Raw genomic sequence first — 16,555 nt, 5'->3', positions numbered from 1 at the left:
GTCCCTAATTAATGGGAAATCCAAAAGCTGGAAACTTTAGACATCTGTAAAACAGAAACCTTGGAAGTGAGAAGGCAAAAACTTAGAAATTTCTGTTAAAGTCATTCCTTTTATTTTGTAGGAGAGATTTTAAATCAGAGTCTATGGACTCTTGTACCCACATATTTAATAAGTTTTATTCAAATGCCAGTGAATTAGAATTGGTAAGAGAGGTAGGCAGACTAATAGAGGTAGGTACTTTTGACAGCTTGATAGCAAAGAAATAAATTAAAATTTTATAGAAACAAGCCATAGAACAATAATTGTTTAGTAGCCATTGGCTGTTTAGTATAAATACCATTAGCCCTATAAATCTTCAGATTCAAAGGACATTGTTTTACATCTGACATCACACAAGAGTAGACATGAATAATGGTGACTTTGAATCATCACTGAAGTCACTGATGTCTGTCCCACATATATTGTTTACAAAAGAAAAAAAATGTGAATTTGTAACTCAAAATCTTGTAAAAGTGAATGTTGAAAACTATCTTTGCATGTAATTGGAAAAAATAAAATATATTAAGTGGGGGGAAAAAAAGACTAAGGAAGGTGTAGTGACTCACCCAGAGTCATATAAATAGTAATAGACAGGATTTCAGCTTAGGATTTGGTACTTCAGGGTTCAGTGATTCTTCCTTCTACTTCACCACAAGACCTCAGAGCACTTTGAAACAGTATGTGAATGTGAAGGAGTAAATATATAATAATATTTCTGCCATAAATAATTCAAAGAGAATGCCTCTGACTCTACCCCTAACCTTAACCCTAAACAACTCTAACCCTAACCCTTACCCTAACTCTTGACTCCAAGTCCAGTGTTCTTTGCACTAAAACGTGCCATATAAAAAATAAATTGCTTTTTAAGATGTTAAAAAAGTGACCTGTTTTGCAAAGATTCTCATCTAAGTGGCTGAAATATTTTTTTTTCCAAAGAGGGATAAACATCATTAATTTTTTGCCATTCACAAATAGACTATTTTGCTGATGCCGGAAAATATTAGGTGGCATTCTCTTTGAATTATTTATGGCAGAAATATTATATATTTACTGCTTCACAGTCACATTCTATTGCAAATTGCTCTGAGGTCTTGTGGAAAGAAGAATCACTGAACCTTGAAGTCCTAAATCCTGAGCTCTAACCCTGGCTTTGCCACTAATCATTGTGATTCTGGACAAGTCCCCTCACCGCTATGCAGTGAAGTTTCCTTACTTATGAAATGAATGTTGGACTACATCATTTCAGGTCCTTCCAATTCTTAAATTATAGGATTTTCCCCTTCATTTTATCTTCATAATATTATAGAGGAGGAAATAGTAGTACATAGTAGGTTAATTGAATTTTCATGTGTCATATAGCACATTAATGACTAGAGCAGCTTGAAAACTCAGGAATCCATTTTTATTTGCAACTATGTGCTTGTTATGTCCTCTTTATAAACCTACTGATTTAGAATGTGGAGTGTATAGAAGATTATCTAATAATTCTATGCTTTGTCTTTAGCATTGGTCCTCTATATAGGTGGAAGAGGCAGCGCGTAGTGTGATTCTAAAGTTGGTCAAATTTCCTTCCTCTCAACATGTCTACCTCAGCCACCTGCCCAGATGCCTGCATTTTTTCCCATTAGTCACACTTTTGGGTTAAAAAGGCTTTGGAGCCTTCTATTAAAATGCAAATGTTACTTAGGAGTGGGGAACATATTAAGCTGTTTTCACTCCTTTACAATTGAGTTTATATTCATTTGTCAGTTAACAGGTTTTGTAACTTGGCCCTCAAAAAACCCAAGATAGGCAAGGTTCGACAGGAAAATGACATTTAAAAAAGTCATGTAAATGAATGGAGTCTATTAAGACTCTATATAAAGACAAGGAACTTTTCATTCTGGAGGTGAGGAAAGGTATAAATTTCTGGCTGGTGGGTAGAAGGGAAATAAAAGAAAATTCTGCCTGCTTCAAAATTACTTAAGGCCAGCTCTATACATGATATTATTTTCACATCAAATCTTCTAAAATAATTTTCATGAAGGAGACTATAATATAATTTGGCATTTACTCTCATCTCATTATTGAAATAGAATTGATTCATTTCTTAGGCAATAAAACAAAGAAATTAGTGACAAACTAAATCATATTCTCTATAGTTTTTTTTTCCAAGTTAATTAAATTTATTTTAAAATATTATGTCATTCTAGTTGTATAACTACTGTTGATCCTCAAGGCTGTTCTGAAATGTCGTTATACAATTGATTCTTTAGACACTTGTTATCATTATTCTTTAATTCCTTTTTTCTTTCCTTCCTTCTATTCCTCCTTCTTCCCTCCCTTCGTTCTTTCCTCCCTCTCTCTCTCTTCCTCCTTCCTTCCCTCCCTCCCTTCCTTTGTTTCTTCTTTGCTTCCTTCCTGCCCTTCTTCCCTTCCTCCTTCCCAATCTTGCTCCCTTCTTCCTTCCTTCTTTCCTTCCTCCCTCCTTCCTTCCTTCTTCCTTCCTTCCAAGATGTTACAGCCATATCTACAGAAAGCTTTTGCCACATAACTGTCTTAAAAATACATTGTGTGGACCTTAAGTAGTAGCACTCTGAGGATCGTGTTGCTCTTCCACCAATGCAGAAGTTTTCTATCCAAAGAAAAATCTTACTAACTTGAAACTATGATGACAGAACTTTTTTCAATTGACAGAATCATGCAGACATATGTTACACAACAGTGGAAACAGAGCAAAGAAAAATCCAACTGCACACACAATAAGAAGCTCTCCGAGAAGAAAGTGAAATCCCCTCTTCACATATTTTCTACCTTGCGCAGGTAACAGCCCGCCCTATCATTGTCTTGTTAAGTTACAAAGATGATAATACCATTTTCCTCTTTCTAATGGCAGTCTTTTTAAAGTTGTTCATTTTTCTTTTAATATCTGTCACTAACTTTATGCATTGAATCTCGCTTTCTTTCCTTTTCAACTTCATTTCACTGACTCTGATCACCTCTAACTTACAGGTATCATTTTGGAGTTTATTTGTTGCATATACAGTTTATTACCACTTCTCAGAATGTGTGCATGCAACATTAAAATGCTTATCTTTTATTTAGGACTGAATGTATATTATTTTGTTTAATTGACAGTTTATTCATCAGGAAAAGTTCTTTTATGTTCCTGTGAACACAAAACTCCTGACTTAAATATTCTAGTTCATTAGAAAACATGTTACATGCCAATATTGAAAATACTCATTCAATTAAATTCCATCTATTCATTCATTCATCCATTCACTTATCTATTTATTCATTCATTCATTTATTTATCCATCCATCCATTCATTCATTCATCCATTTATTTATTTTGTGAAATGTACTCTAACCGTGTAAGTAGTATGGTTATGGTTTTTATGTCAACTGTGTCTTGTAAAAATTCTCCTTTTTTTTTTTTTTTTTTTTTTAAGGTCGCCAAGTTACCCTCCCCCAGGTTGTGGTAAAAACAAGTCCAAACTGAAACCAGAGCAAGATGGCATCTCCAAAACTCACAAGCTGCTGCGGAGGACTTGTTCCAGCACAGTGAAGGCTGAGGATGTGTGTGGGACCAAGTCCCACAGGACCTTTGGCCGCTCTCTGTCCAGTGACCCCCGAGCTGAGCAGGCTGTGTCTATTAAATCGCACAAGCTGCTGAGCCGTCCCTGTGCTGCAGCTGTCAAACAGGAGGAGTGCATCACTCTAAAGCCACATAAATTATTGACTCGATCTTGTTCTGGGGACCCTCGATGTGAGCACAACAGTACTCTGAAGCCCCACAAACTGCTGAGCAGGTCTTACTCCAGTAACCTGAGAATGGAAGAACTAGATGGGCTGAAGAACCACAAGTTACTCAGCAAGTCTCACCCCAGTGCCCCCAAGTCGTCGTCCAAAACGGAACTTTTCAAGGAACCCATTGCAGAGGGCAGGAGACTCTCTCTTACCTCAGGGCTTATTGGTATCTTAACACCATCTACATCTTCATCGCCTCAGACTGCTGTGCGTAAATCATTTTCATTTTAGACCATTAAATAAAATGGTAACCAAGGGTTCATGAGAAGTAGAGTGGCAGAGTGACTAAAGAACTAGTCCCAGAGTCAGAAAAACTTAGGCTCAATGTCCCACCTCTGACACTGACTGGTAAATTTGGATTAAGTTATTTGAGTTCTCACTGCCCCGAGGTATCTTTCAAAAACAATAAGTTGCAGAAAAAAATACATCTTGGCATTGGTAGAGTAAGTTGATCACCTAGAGCTTTCTACATTGATAAAATCGTTGGTCTGATGTCCCTCCCTTGCCTTCCTCCCTTCAGCAAACAAAAAGATGGGGAGAGGTTATAGGCATGGATGGCAACTATAGGCAATAGAATTTTTTTTTGGGGGGGGAGGGAATGGGGTTGCCTAAAATACTGGTGCCAAGGTTTTGGATTGAGTTTCCAAAAGAAAAGTGAAACTATTCATTTGAGATTTATAAACAATGCATCTGTCATGGAAATGTGTGAAAAGAAACTCCATTAATACCAATCATGGTAATAAGTTGAAGAATACTTGGTAAAAGAAAATCTTCCCTTCTTAAAATTCATATTATTTTGATGTTATAACATAAAATTATTTAACTTCTAATCCTCTCTTCTGACTTTTGTTTTATGGTTAAATTTTAGAGCAGATCCCTCTCATCAAGCTTAATAGTGAGGCTGTCCAGGTCCAGATTATGAGATAATTAGCTGATAATGAGGCCACTTTGCTACTTTAGTAACTTAAACCCTTCTGGATGAAATTCAAGATATACCAGCCTCAGACCAAATTTGTTTTTTTCAAAAATGGCAATCAGAACAAAATTAATATTTGTTGTTTATAAAGAAGTATTGAGAGGTATTGAAAAGAGCTAGCTAGATGGTACAGTAGATAACAGTCTCAGGCTTGAAATTTGGACAATTCATCTTTTTGAGTTCAAATCTAGCCTCAGATACTTAGTAACTATGTGACCCTAGGCAAGTCACTTAACGCTGTTTGCCTCAGTTTCCTCATCTCTAAAATGAGCTGGAGAAGGAAAAGGCAAACCACTCCAGTATCTTTGCAAAGAGAATTCTAAATGGGGTCATGAAGAATCAGACACGATTGAAACAACAAAATGATATAAAAGCCTTTTCTATTAAGGTCACAGACAAAATGGTTTCCAATTGAAATCAAAGGAGTATGTTTTACTGTTACTAGGCCAATTAAGTTTTCTTTAACATTAGTTGTTGGTATTATTAAGATCTTTTTTAGCACTGACATCCTCAGATTCTGTGAATCTCTTTTATAAGTAATATTAGAAACTAGAAATGCCAGAATGTGTACCTAATGAGAAAGAGAGAATACTTGTTTTCAGCTACTTGTTTTTCAGTAATTTTATAAATGTAATGCATGCACATTACCACTTCAAAATCAAAAACACTGTTTAATTCTTGTTTATTTATGAAAACTTCCTTCTGTCCATTGTACATTTATGCCAATGTTCTTAAAGGATGCGTCTTATAGAAATGTGTTTGGGGTGAGATGGGTAAAGATATTTTGGAGATAGTCAACAATAATCCTTTTTCATACATAAGTAAGATATTTTCAGAGACACAGAAGGGAAGGGGGTGTGAAAGACAACATTCAAAGAGCAGTAATGCCATTCTCAGCATCTACACAATCTGTTTTTTATAAGCAGATTCATAGATTTCAGTGAGAATCTTGACAAATAATATGGAGCAAGATGTCTAGTTACAGTCATCTAACTAGAATGAGGAGTTGAATTGGGATAAAATAATAAGGGAGACAAATCATCATGCTAGCCTTTCTGCTAGAAGACATTGAGAAACTAAGCAAACTGACATTTTTATTTGGGAAATGAGAGCAGTGATGGCAGAGAGACAATGAGGAATTGGGGAACCATAGAATGAATGAAGAAATATCAAAATCTTGTTTTTGTGCTTTTTGGTTTAAAGCTGTAATTCATGAAAGCATAGAAGACTATCACCAGGTTCATGGTTTTCAAGAAAATTTCAGTTTTTTTCATTGATAACTGTTTTCTTCAAGTGTGTTCTTTCTCTTTTCTCTTTATAGCCAAATTATAATGCAAAATGCATTCCAGTACGAGACCGAGGTTTTCTTATACAGGTATGATAGAATATTCCATGTATTATTGAAATAGTTTAGCTCTGTATCTGCCCTTTAATCATATCCAAGTAGAACTTATTATTTTCATTTCTATTTTCCTTAGACAATTGAGTTTGCTGAGCAGCGGATACCTGTACTAAATGAATACTGTGTAGTATGTGATGAACCCCATGTATTTCAAAATGGCCCAATGTTAAGGGTAAGTTTTCATTTCTAGAAATTTTACTTTTAATTGAATAAACAAATGAAGAAAGGTTAAAAACAGAAGATGATTACTTTTAGTATATAAACAGTATATATTCCCAATTATATGTTGTTTGTACTAAAGAGAATAGTAATGACCTAAAAAATTTCATCTCAGTACTCAACAATCAGAGAGTAGATTAAATACGAATGAAAGCATTCTCTTTGGATTTAACACATAGGTAATTTCCTACAAACACTAAAGCTTAGTAAATAAAGAGCTAAAGTGATATAGGATGTATAACTTGAAGGGAAAGAATAGGGTGTTGATAAATTGCTGGCATTTTTGTAGATAAAAAATGCTAGATATGTTCCGACATGAAAGCTACATTGTGATCAGCTTTTGGGGAGTAATTTTACTGTGTTTTTTCTTTTCCAACATGTGCTGATGTGTATCTGTGATATTTTGATATTATACATACCTATACCTCTTTATCCTTTTCCATAATTCAGTATGTCAGTAAGCACTATTAAGCAAATCAGTAAATCCATAAGTATTTATTTAGTGTCATTAACTGTGTTAGACTCTGAAGATGCCAAAAGATGCAAAAAGCTGGCCCTGCCCTCAAGGAGCTCATAATCTAATAGGTTGGGGTTGGGGGGGCGGAGTGGCAACAAAAATTATTCATGCACAGCTATATGCAATATAAATAGGAAATGATTGACAGAGGGAAGAAACTAGAATTCAATGTTTGGTAAAAGCATCTTGTGGAAGATACGATTGTTGTTGTAATTTAAAGGAAGCCAAGAAGAGATGAGGAGGAGAAAGAGCATTCTAGGCTTGGGAAACAACCCGAGAAAATTTCTGGATCCAAAAAACGGATGTCTTTCTGTCTGTCTGTTTTCCTGGAGGTTCAAGTGTAGCTTGATCTGCACAGTAGTGTCCCAGCCACTTTGTATTAATTTTTGGAACTGTTAATTTTATTGGACTGTTTGGTAATGGGGGCTGGGGGGAGCTAGTCTGATTTCCAGAATTTTACAAAATTGATTTTAGATCTTGGACGAGTAATTTTTCTAGAAAAGTGACAAACAATTCTATAGGAGCTCCCTTAATGAGGTGACCTTCTAGGATCAAAATATGTGAGATATAGGTGCTTTATCTGTTTGGCCCCATTCAGTTGCTGCTTTTTAATTTTCATTCTGAGATGACAAGATTGATAAATTAGTTTGAAGCCTCTAAAAAAAACCTGCACAATATTGTGCTGGTAGTGTGTTCTTTTGAGGTTTATTACTTGACAAGGAAATGAAATTTCATCCCCTAGTTGGAGATTAAAATCTCTGATGTGAAATAAATCTTTTACTTTCATCACAAACACTCTAGACTCTATCTGTATCTGAGGGCTGTATTTTTCTTTTAGTTTATGTATTCTCATCCTGTCTCTTCTATGATGTTACTGCTAATTTTAAGCATTTTAGATCAAGCAGGTACCCGTGGTTCTGTGACAGGGGAAGGATTTACAGTTAGTATGGCCATTGCAGCAAACAGGAGTTTATTGACAGCATCTACTCATGCCTCATACTTGAAGTAGGATATATCTCTCCCTCCCTTCCCCACCAACACAGACACACACACACACACACACTCACTCTCTCTCTCTCTCTCTCTCTCTCTCTCTCTCTCTCTCTCTCTCTCTCTCTCTCTCTCTCTCTCTCTCTCCCTCCCTCTCTCTCCCCCTCCCTCTCTCCCTCTCTCCCCCTCCCCCCACCCCATACCAAGGGTGTGCTCTAAGCTTTCAATGTAAATACAAGGACATTACATCTACATTGTGTCATTCAAACAGAAATCCTCCCATAACCTGGGGAGTGTCCTGTCTCCATCCCTACACTAATCTCTGTTAAAGCAAGAATCCTTAAATAATCAGGCATCCTCCATTTGGAGCAGTCTCCAGAGAAATGCATGTCAGGCTGTTAGGACTTTCACTGAAACAGTAGAGACTTTAACCCTAGCTTGAGGCTGTGGAATATGGAAAACCAACCTTTACTCCACTCTTATTCTGTTTTCAGAGTAGGGGTGAGACTCAGGGCCTTTCTGAAAATCAATCAGTGGTAGCAGTTAGGAAAGAAAAAAATATTTTCTTCCAGCTGCTATTCTCTTTTCCCAGAAATAGGTCCTTTCCTAGTGCCAAGCTGCTATTCACTTTTCATTTCTTAATTTTTTTTCCTTTCCATACTCCAAAGGTTCTAATACTTAACTAAAAACAATGAGTTTCTGTTTCATCACCATTTTACTTTGAGCATTAGTCAAGCAAATCAATTCCCTAGAATGTGGAAAACAGATCTTTTTTCATCTACAGAATAAGCTTAGTTTTTTCCATGATGACCTCAAATGGTATACATCATTTTAAAGTTTTCACACATATTTTGAATATGTATTACAACTGACATGTAGCTCAGGCAACTATTCAGAAGTGTCAGAGTTGTTTTTTATTCATTTTTGGAGCAGTGTTTTTTGGTTGAAGTTGTGGAAGAACAACAAAGAAACAGAATGTCCTTCAAAAGTATTTCTTTCTTTGGAAAAGGAGGGACTAAAACAGAATAACCATACAAAGCTCTGGTGCTAATAATATATGTTGAGAACTTCTGCTCATTTAATGATGATTATATACAGTTTCAAATGTTTATAAGATGGATGCATGACTATCATCAGAGAAATATATAGTAAGGAGGGAAATTGGGAGAATAAGAGATATCTGAACAAGACTCTTATTTTGTTGGCAATTTTAATCTTTCTACAAGGTGGCATTCAGTACATTAGATAGACCTCAACTCCATATTCTTGCTTGGAAGTGGGCAAGAGTTACATAAGATTGGACAGAAAAGTTATGATCTGAATTTTTTGAGGCACCATCCACCTGGATAAGAACACAGATCTGTTAAGTTAATGAAATATTATTTTATGACATTATTCCTTATATCCACTGCAACCCATACCAATCACTTGCCACTGCTAATGCCAATGATGATGAAGTTATTTCAGAATCCTGCTGTTTGAGTTAAGGCCCCTTCTAGTTCTACAGTTATGATCTATAAATCTATGTTTTCTTTACTTTAGAACTGAGCCTCTTTTTGCGGTAAGAATGATAAATAAAACTATGTTTTTCCAGCTGTATGTTTTGCAAAAGCAAAACCAAGATTTTAGATTAAATGAAACTGCAAAGATTTTCTTTGCACATACATCATATACATATAGCACAGGGCTGTGTGTATATGTATGTGTGTATAAACACAAACATGTTTATTTAAATATGTATTTATACATATTCATATACATACATACACACACAGACATATATATATATATATACACACACACACATATGCACATATATATAGTGGACAACCTATAGAAATAAGTTTTCTAGTTGTGCACAGTTTAATGAACTCTACTTCTAGCCCATGAGTCAGGCCTAATTAAGGAAGATCAACAACAAATGTGAACTTTCATAACCATCAAATTCTTAAATTGGTAAAAGTGTTCTAAAAAGTTTTGTGATAATCTTTTACTTTCAATATATGCCTCCTTATCCTCTATACTGATTATTTCCCTTCTTGATAGATAGTACGAGGGTTGGAGTCTTTGGGTATGGCCTTTTGACTCAGAAATCTCAGGAAAAGTGCTCCCCAGTGGTCAGTGCTGGGTTCCCTGCTGTTTAATTTGTTGAGGTTGAGGTATATGACCCATATATACAAGAATATTTATAGAAGCACTGTTTGTTGTTGGGATAAAATAAACAAACAGAAGCCAAATAGTTACCCATCAGTTTTGAAGTGGCTGAACAAATTTTGGCATATGAATGAAAAAGAATTTTATTATGCCTTAAGAAATGATGAATATGAATGATTTAGAGAAATTGGAAAGATTATCTGCCTATCATCATCCATCATCTGTCTGTCTTCAATTCTGTATGAAGAACAAGACTTAACTTGTCTTATGAAGAGCTGAAGAGAAGTTGAGACTTTGGTGTTATGCTTCAAAACTCTTGAAGGGTGGGTACCAAAATCTTCCTTCCCTTACCCATTCCTACCTTATGACTAAGAAAATAGCTCAACCTCATTGTTCTTATTTCAATGTTTCATGTCCATACTCATGGCCTCAGGTTGGTGATGTCAAACATTAAATTTTGTTACTCACTGCAACCGTCAGAATAAATACTTGATGATTTTAAGGAATTTTAAAATGAAAAGAAGACTTGATCAGTTTCTCCCGGCATTTCATTTCCTTCATTTGCTTGCAAATGCTTCTCCAGAAGAGTGTTTACATGCTATACCTTTATGCGCAATAAGGAAGGGAACAGGAAATCCACACACAAAATTTTTTGTCCAGAATAAATTTACTAAAGGATATTAGACACATCTGACTGGAGGTGGACATAAAATATTTTTGCCCTCTGTGATCATATTTGGGAGACAGTATGGCAGATATTCATTCATTCATTCATTTGGCTAGCTAGGCAGTGGGGTTAAGTGATTTGCCCAGGGTCGCGCAGCTAGTAAGTATTATGTGTCTGAGGTCACATTTGAACTCAAGTCCTCCTGAATTCAGGGCCAGTGCTCTATCCACTGCGCCACCTAGCTGCCCCCAAATATTTAGATCTGGATACACTGCCACGCAAGTTTTCCACCTTTTCCTTTTTATGTAGGTACCATCTCTGTTGTATATTAGTGATGATCTCACCTTTCTGGTGGTTCCAAGGCTTGGTGAGGAGAAGGTGCAATTTGTTACCTCCCCATTTAGATTGTTACTTGGGAATCTACCATAATTGGAACAGAATGTTGAGAGAGTATGGGACTGAAACATCCTCTCATTTACTCAAGGTTAGCTGACAAGGAGTGTATAGATTATCTTTTCTGTGACACCAACTGCTATGGGACAATATGGATTCAGATAGAGAATTTATATGTGAGATTATTATTGGGAAAAGAGTGAAAGCTTCCTCACTTAAAAGGTAAAAGGAAAAAGAGAAGAACAATTGATATATAATACATTCCAGTTGTCTAGCAAGTGACAAGAGAATTGTTCTCTAGAGGGAGAGAAAAGGCATAAATTTCTAATAACACAAATTTTTTTTAGGGGGGGAAATTAAGGCCTTAGTTATTAATGTAGGTAGCTATAAATGTGTGTATCCTTGCATGTATCCTATTAGTTTATATTCCTCACAGTAAGAAAGAATATCATTTGTAGTCACAAGATTCTCAGAAGCACAACCACATTCTTTTATATGTATATATATATATATATATATATATATATATATATATGAGATAAGAAGGGGTGGGGGAGAACTCTAGAGACTAGCCATTATGTAAATCACTGCAGGAATTAGTTTTTTTCCCCCTATAGCAATCATCCATGTTATTTTCATCCAGCTGAGAAAATCAAGCTTAGAACTCATGCACAAGAGTGAATTTTTAAGTTTATCCTGTTGAAGATTTTTTTTTAGTTACTTTTGCTATTTCTTCTGCTAGATGCACAGAACTTGTAAGATTCTATGCTATGACCTTCCATTCGCTATTATCTTAACCCTCTTATTCCTTCTATAGCTGATTTTGACTGTTAAATTATAAGCTCCCTGAGGGCCTGGACTGTCTTTGGAGTCTTTGTCTATCTCCAGTGCTTAGCATTTTGCCTGGCAAATATCAGTTGCTTGATAAATCTTTATTGATTCACTGACTGACTGACCATCTCCAATAGGAGTATCATTCTTCTTTTCCAAGTCTTACAGACTCAGCTTTTCATTTAATCATAGGAGAATGATCAGTGTCTGTCTAGAAAAAGTGAGTGTGAACCAAGGAATTTCTAAAAGGTCCCTGAGTATGTCACTGACAGCATATAAGCTCCTCTATTACCAGGCAGCTGATATTTCTCTTCAGAATAGAGTTGTAGCTCCTTCTGTTTAGTATTAGAAAGTTTTTGCCTCTGCCTTGAGAATCATCTCACTAGCCAAGGTCTATTGCTTCTTCATTATCCTGTCCTTTGCTTATCATTAGCTTATCTTTAAGCTCCAACTTTGAAACTCCTTGTGATCCCAGCAGAAGATATCAAATTATGAAAAGTCAGATCTTCTTAAGTAATGATAGAGCCTCTGTAAATTGTTTTGTAAGCATTAAGGCATGATATCAATATCAACTACTATTATTTATAAAGATATAGTAGTCCATTATTATGTATATTCTGAACCATTTTATTATTATGTATATTCTAAACATTTTATAGATGTGATTTTATGCTTTTAAAAATAGGCTAGTAGTATAAAAAACTGTCAGTAACTATGCTTTTATGGGTACATAGATATAATATTTTAAAATGCTGGCACTTTTTATGTTGGATTGGAATTCTAACTTTAATACTCTTTGTATTACCCCACATGTGAGATTAAAAAACAGGTTGTCATTTATCATCTATTTTTCTTCTGTCTTTTCTTTTATCTATTTGTTGAATGTTTCTATTAAGAGCTGTGTTAAACTTCAGGTTATCAAAAATATTGTATCCAGTGTATAGGATTTTTAAAGAGTACTGTTTTGCCATCCATACACACACACACACACACACTCAAGGATGTGTCGCATATGTATTAAGGTAGTTGTCTCCATCTAAACTGACTTCAGCAGTTCTGTAGAGGGTGTATGTAATTTTGAGTAATTTTGCATGTGATTTATAAATAGGTCCGTTTTGAATTATATTGATTAAGAAAAAGTATTTAATTTTTGTCATTCTTATAATTTTTGTAAAATAAAGAGGAGTTTCTTGGTATACTTCCAAAAGCTTAAATACGGTTTACTTAAAATTGCTTTTTTAAAGTCATGCTTCAATTTATTTCATTATAATAAACATTTTTGGGGCAGCTAGGTAGTACAGTGGATAGAGCACCAGCCCTGGAGTCATGAGGACCTGAGTTCAAATCTGGCTTCAGACACATAATACTTACTAGCTGTGTGACTCTGGGCAAGTCATTTAACCCCAACTGCCTCACCAAAATAAGGCCCCTTATATTTCAGGGACTCATCAGTTATTGGAGATACAAAGCAAAAAACAAAATAGTCTGTTCTTAAGGAGCTTATATTCTACTAGGAGTAGAAGGGAGAGGGGGAAACAACGAAACAAGACAAAAAACAGTCACTGAAAAGTTGAATATGAAATATATAGAACAAAAACCAATGATTGGTATTGGTTCACAGTATTGTTCAGCTGCATAGTCCTGACCATTGGTGGGATCACTATTGAATTCTGGCTAAAATAAGAAGCAGCATGATAATGGTAGGTAGAGTCCAGGATTTGGAGGCGGGAAGCTTTGTATTGAAGGCCTGTTATGTGATGAGTAAGTTATTTCATTGTATATTTAGTGTGTAATAATAGTCAGGAGGATCCATCCATATTTAAAAAAAGTATTAACCAGAGTCTGTGAAAATCAGTCTTGAATCTTATGGATTAATGGTTGAAAGGCAAAGTCAGATACTTTAATAATGTAACATTAAGGATAGAGTTGTTTCAGAAATGCCAAGATAGTGCAATTGCTTTATTGCAAAGTTTTAAAATGAATTAATGAATAATTTACAAAATTGCATATAATACTTAAGCATTGTATTAAATTCCGTGCAATAAAATGTATTATTTGCATATTTGGTTGGTCTGTAATGGCCATTAAAGTAACAGCCCGCTTTTCAATAACTTCTGTGGTTTCCCTAGAGATAATCAAAGTTCACAGAGGGAGAGGGCAGAGCAAAATCTATGAAATTAATTACAGTGGTTCAGTAGGGAACATTAGTCCCAAAGAACTTCCCATATTGTCCTCCAAGAGATATCTAGTATTGACCATCTAAAATGAATATGTTTTGAGAAATTTCTGCTAGAGTGCCATCTTGTGTTGCAATTTTGAACTTCTGCCCGTAATGAATTTTAGTTAATGAACAATAACAGGTTGATATGCTAGTCAAAAAAGACTAGAGATGCTTTACCTCAAAGTACACAATTCAGATCCTGACTAGTCAACTTAATTGTTTACAGATTAGTCCTTGAGAACAAGAAATGCAATGTGATTTTTCTTAGAGAATCTCATTTATAAAGAGTTGATAATTTATTAAATATTCTTAGCATCCATGGATCAGAATTAATGACACACTTAAAGGATAGCAAGATCATGTTGTTTAAAAACTCTGTACATTTAAAAAAAATGTTCAATGTGATGACACAAAGGTTCTTGTATAAAAAAAAAAAAGCAGGGATCTTGATCCATTGGAAAGAGATATCTTGTGTCAAAGGACTTTTGATTAAAATCCAGGGTCTACTATTTACTTCCGGTGTGATCACAGTCTAATCACTCAATCTTTCTGGACCTGACTGAAAAATGGGAGGGTCAATCTAGATAACTTCTACAATTGCTTTCCGTACTTGTGATCTTAGATATTAAGACATGCTGGGCAGTTGGGTGACATAGTGGAAAGAATACTAGACTAGGTGTAATTTCTTACTAAGTGTAAATCCTACCTCAGACATTTAATAACGGTGTGACCCTGGGCAAGTCTCTTACCCTCTGTAAGGTCCAATTTCCTTATCTATACAATGGAGACAATTAATAATAGTGCCTACCTAACAGGGTTTTTGTGAGGATTCAGTGAGATAGCATATGTGAAGATCTTTGTAAACCTTAAAACACTGTATAAATGCTAGGTATTATTACTTCAGAGCTTCTCTTAAGGATAAAGGGAAGTAAAAAATCGAAAAGTGGATCACTGACACATTTAGACAAATGCACACAAGAAAAGCCTGGGAAACACAAAAGAGCATATCTACTTTGAAAACTAAAGTGTTGATTTTATTTATTTTTATAGTATACTTTTTGGAAAACCAAGCTATACATAGTACAGATTCAGAGCTTCTTGTTCTACTGTGTATGTGGGCATGCTCATTTTACTTGATCTTTTATGTTCAGATTTAAACAACTAATGAGTTAAAATAAATACTATACTTATAGCATGAAATAGATTATAAAATATAGAACTGTGTTGAATGGAAAAAGAAGAAAGGAAACTACCAATTGAATTTGACTTAAAAAATGAAGCAAAATTATCTAGTAAGGGGGTAAAAGGGAGAAAAAAGGGTATAGTTAAACTTTGTGGAACCATTTATTTACTAAACTCAAGTAGAATTTGGCCAACATGAGCAAGACAATGGTTTCCTGAAATTAGGTAAGAACCGATGCTTGTGATTGGGAGTAAAATAGAAAAGGCTATGTAAGGCTGGCTTTTATGACTGCTTTAAAGTTTAGTTTGGAGGTGTTTTATAAATTTATACATTGAAATATAATTTGATAATGAATAAAATATTTTAATGGTAATTGACTAAGGGCATCAAACCAACATTTTAAAAAATGCATTTCAAGAGTTTTTTTTTTTCAGAATATCATGTATTGTCAAGTCTTTTCTTTATCTTCACTCGATATAAACAATATAATCACATATAAGTTTGTGTATACAGTGGATTAGAACATGTCCTCCAAAATATCAGTGTAGATACTAAAAAGCCTAATGTTACAATTACCTAAATAAGAGGTTGTTAACAACAGTGATAAAAAGGATATGTGTGTCTGTATGTGTTAACATGCATGTAATATATCTAATTATGAACCTTGGTTATATAGCTCTATTTTATTCATTCCCACAGTCCTGTCAGGAAGACAATTAAACTTTGCATTCACATTGTAGTTATATTGGAATGTGAGTTGAATTACAGCCATAAATGACCCCTTTGGTATATACTTAGGATTCTGGGAATTTACTTTTCTAATAGTTGCTTTCATAAAACTTAAAAAGCAATGAAAATCCATCACAGTTGAATATTTTGCTAATCTAAGTTGTTACTAATCTGAATTTTGTTACTTGGAAACAAGATTAAATATAAAAAGTAAATATAGCAATTTATTTCAGATCATTTATTTTACTGTTTTATCTCTATAGCCCAGGAGTCAAATCAGTTTTTGGCCCTAGAGTTAAGATTTTACATTTTAATGACAAAAATGTCAAAACCATTCTTAGCTCATGGGTGTGGGAGGGATGGGTGGAAAGAGTTGGCACAGGAGTCATAGTTTTTCAACCTCTGACCGAAAGCATGAATTTATATGTAATGGTTGTTTTTT

The 16,555-nt window shown here is 34.8% G+C and overlaps 1 protein-coding gene across 2 annotated transcripts in view; it reads left to right on the top strand.

Annotated features, from left to right (window-relative positions):
• PARP8 (poly(ADP-ribose) polymerase family member 8) overlaps nucleotides 1-16,555 on the top strand; it is a 215,598-nt gene that overhangs the window by 157,942 nt on the left and 41,101 nt on the right. For both annotated transcript variants that reach the window (XM_027863652.1, XM_027863653.1), the window contains 4 exons: nucleotides 2,716-2,841; nucleotides 3,474-4,038; nucleotides 6,129-6,182; nucleotides 6,286-6,381. In XM_027863652.1, coding sequence (XP_027719453.1) covers nucleotides 2,716-2,841; nucleotides 3,474-4,038; nucleotides 6,129-6,182; nucleotides 6,286-6,381 — 841 coding nt within the window. The remainder of the gene's footprint in view (nucleotides 1-2,715; nucleotides 2,842-3,473; nucleotides 4,039-6,128; nucleotides 6,183-6,285; nucleotides 6,382-16,555) is intronic.

Source organism: Vombatus ursinus, unplaced genomic scaffold (genome assembly GCF_900497805.2).
Source record: "Vombatus ursinus unplaced genomic scaffold, bare-nosed wombat genome assembly UNPS02014772.1, whole genome shotgun sequence".
NCBI classification, from domain to species: Eukaryota; Metazoa; Chordata; class Mammalia; order Diprotodontia; family Vombatidae; genus Vombatus; species Vombatus ursinus.
Note: the sequence above shows the minus strand (reverse complement) of the source record. Positions and strands in the feature narration are given on the sequence as shown.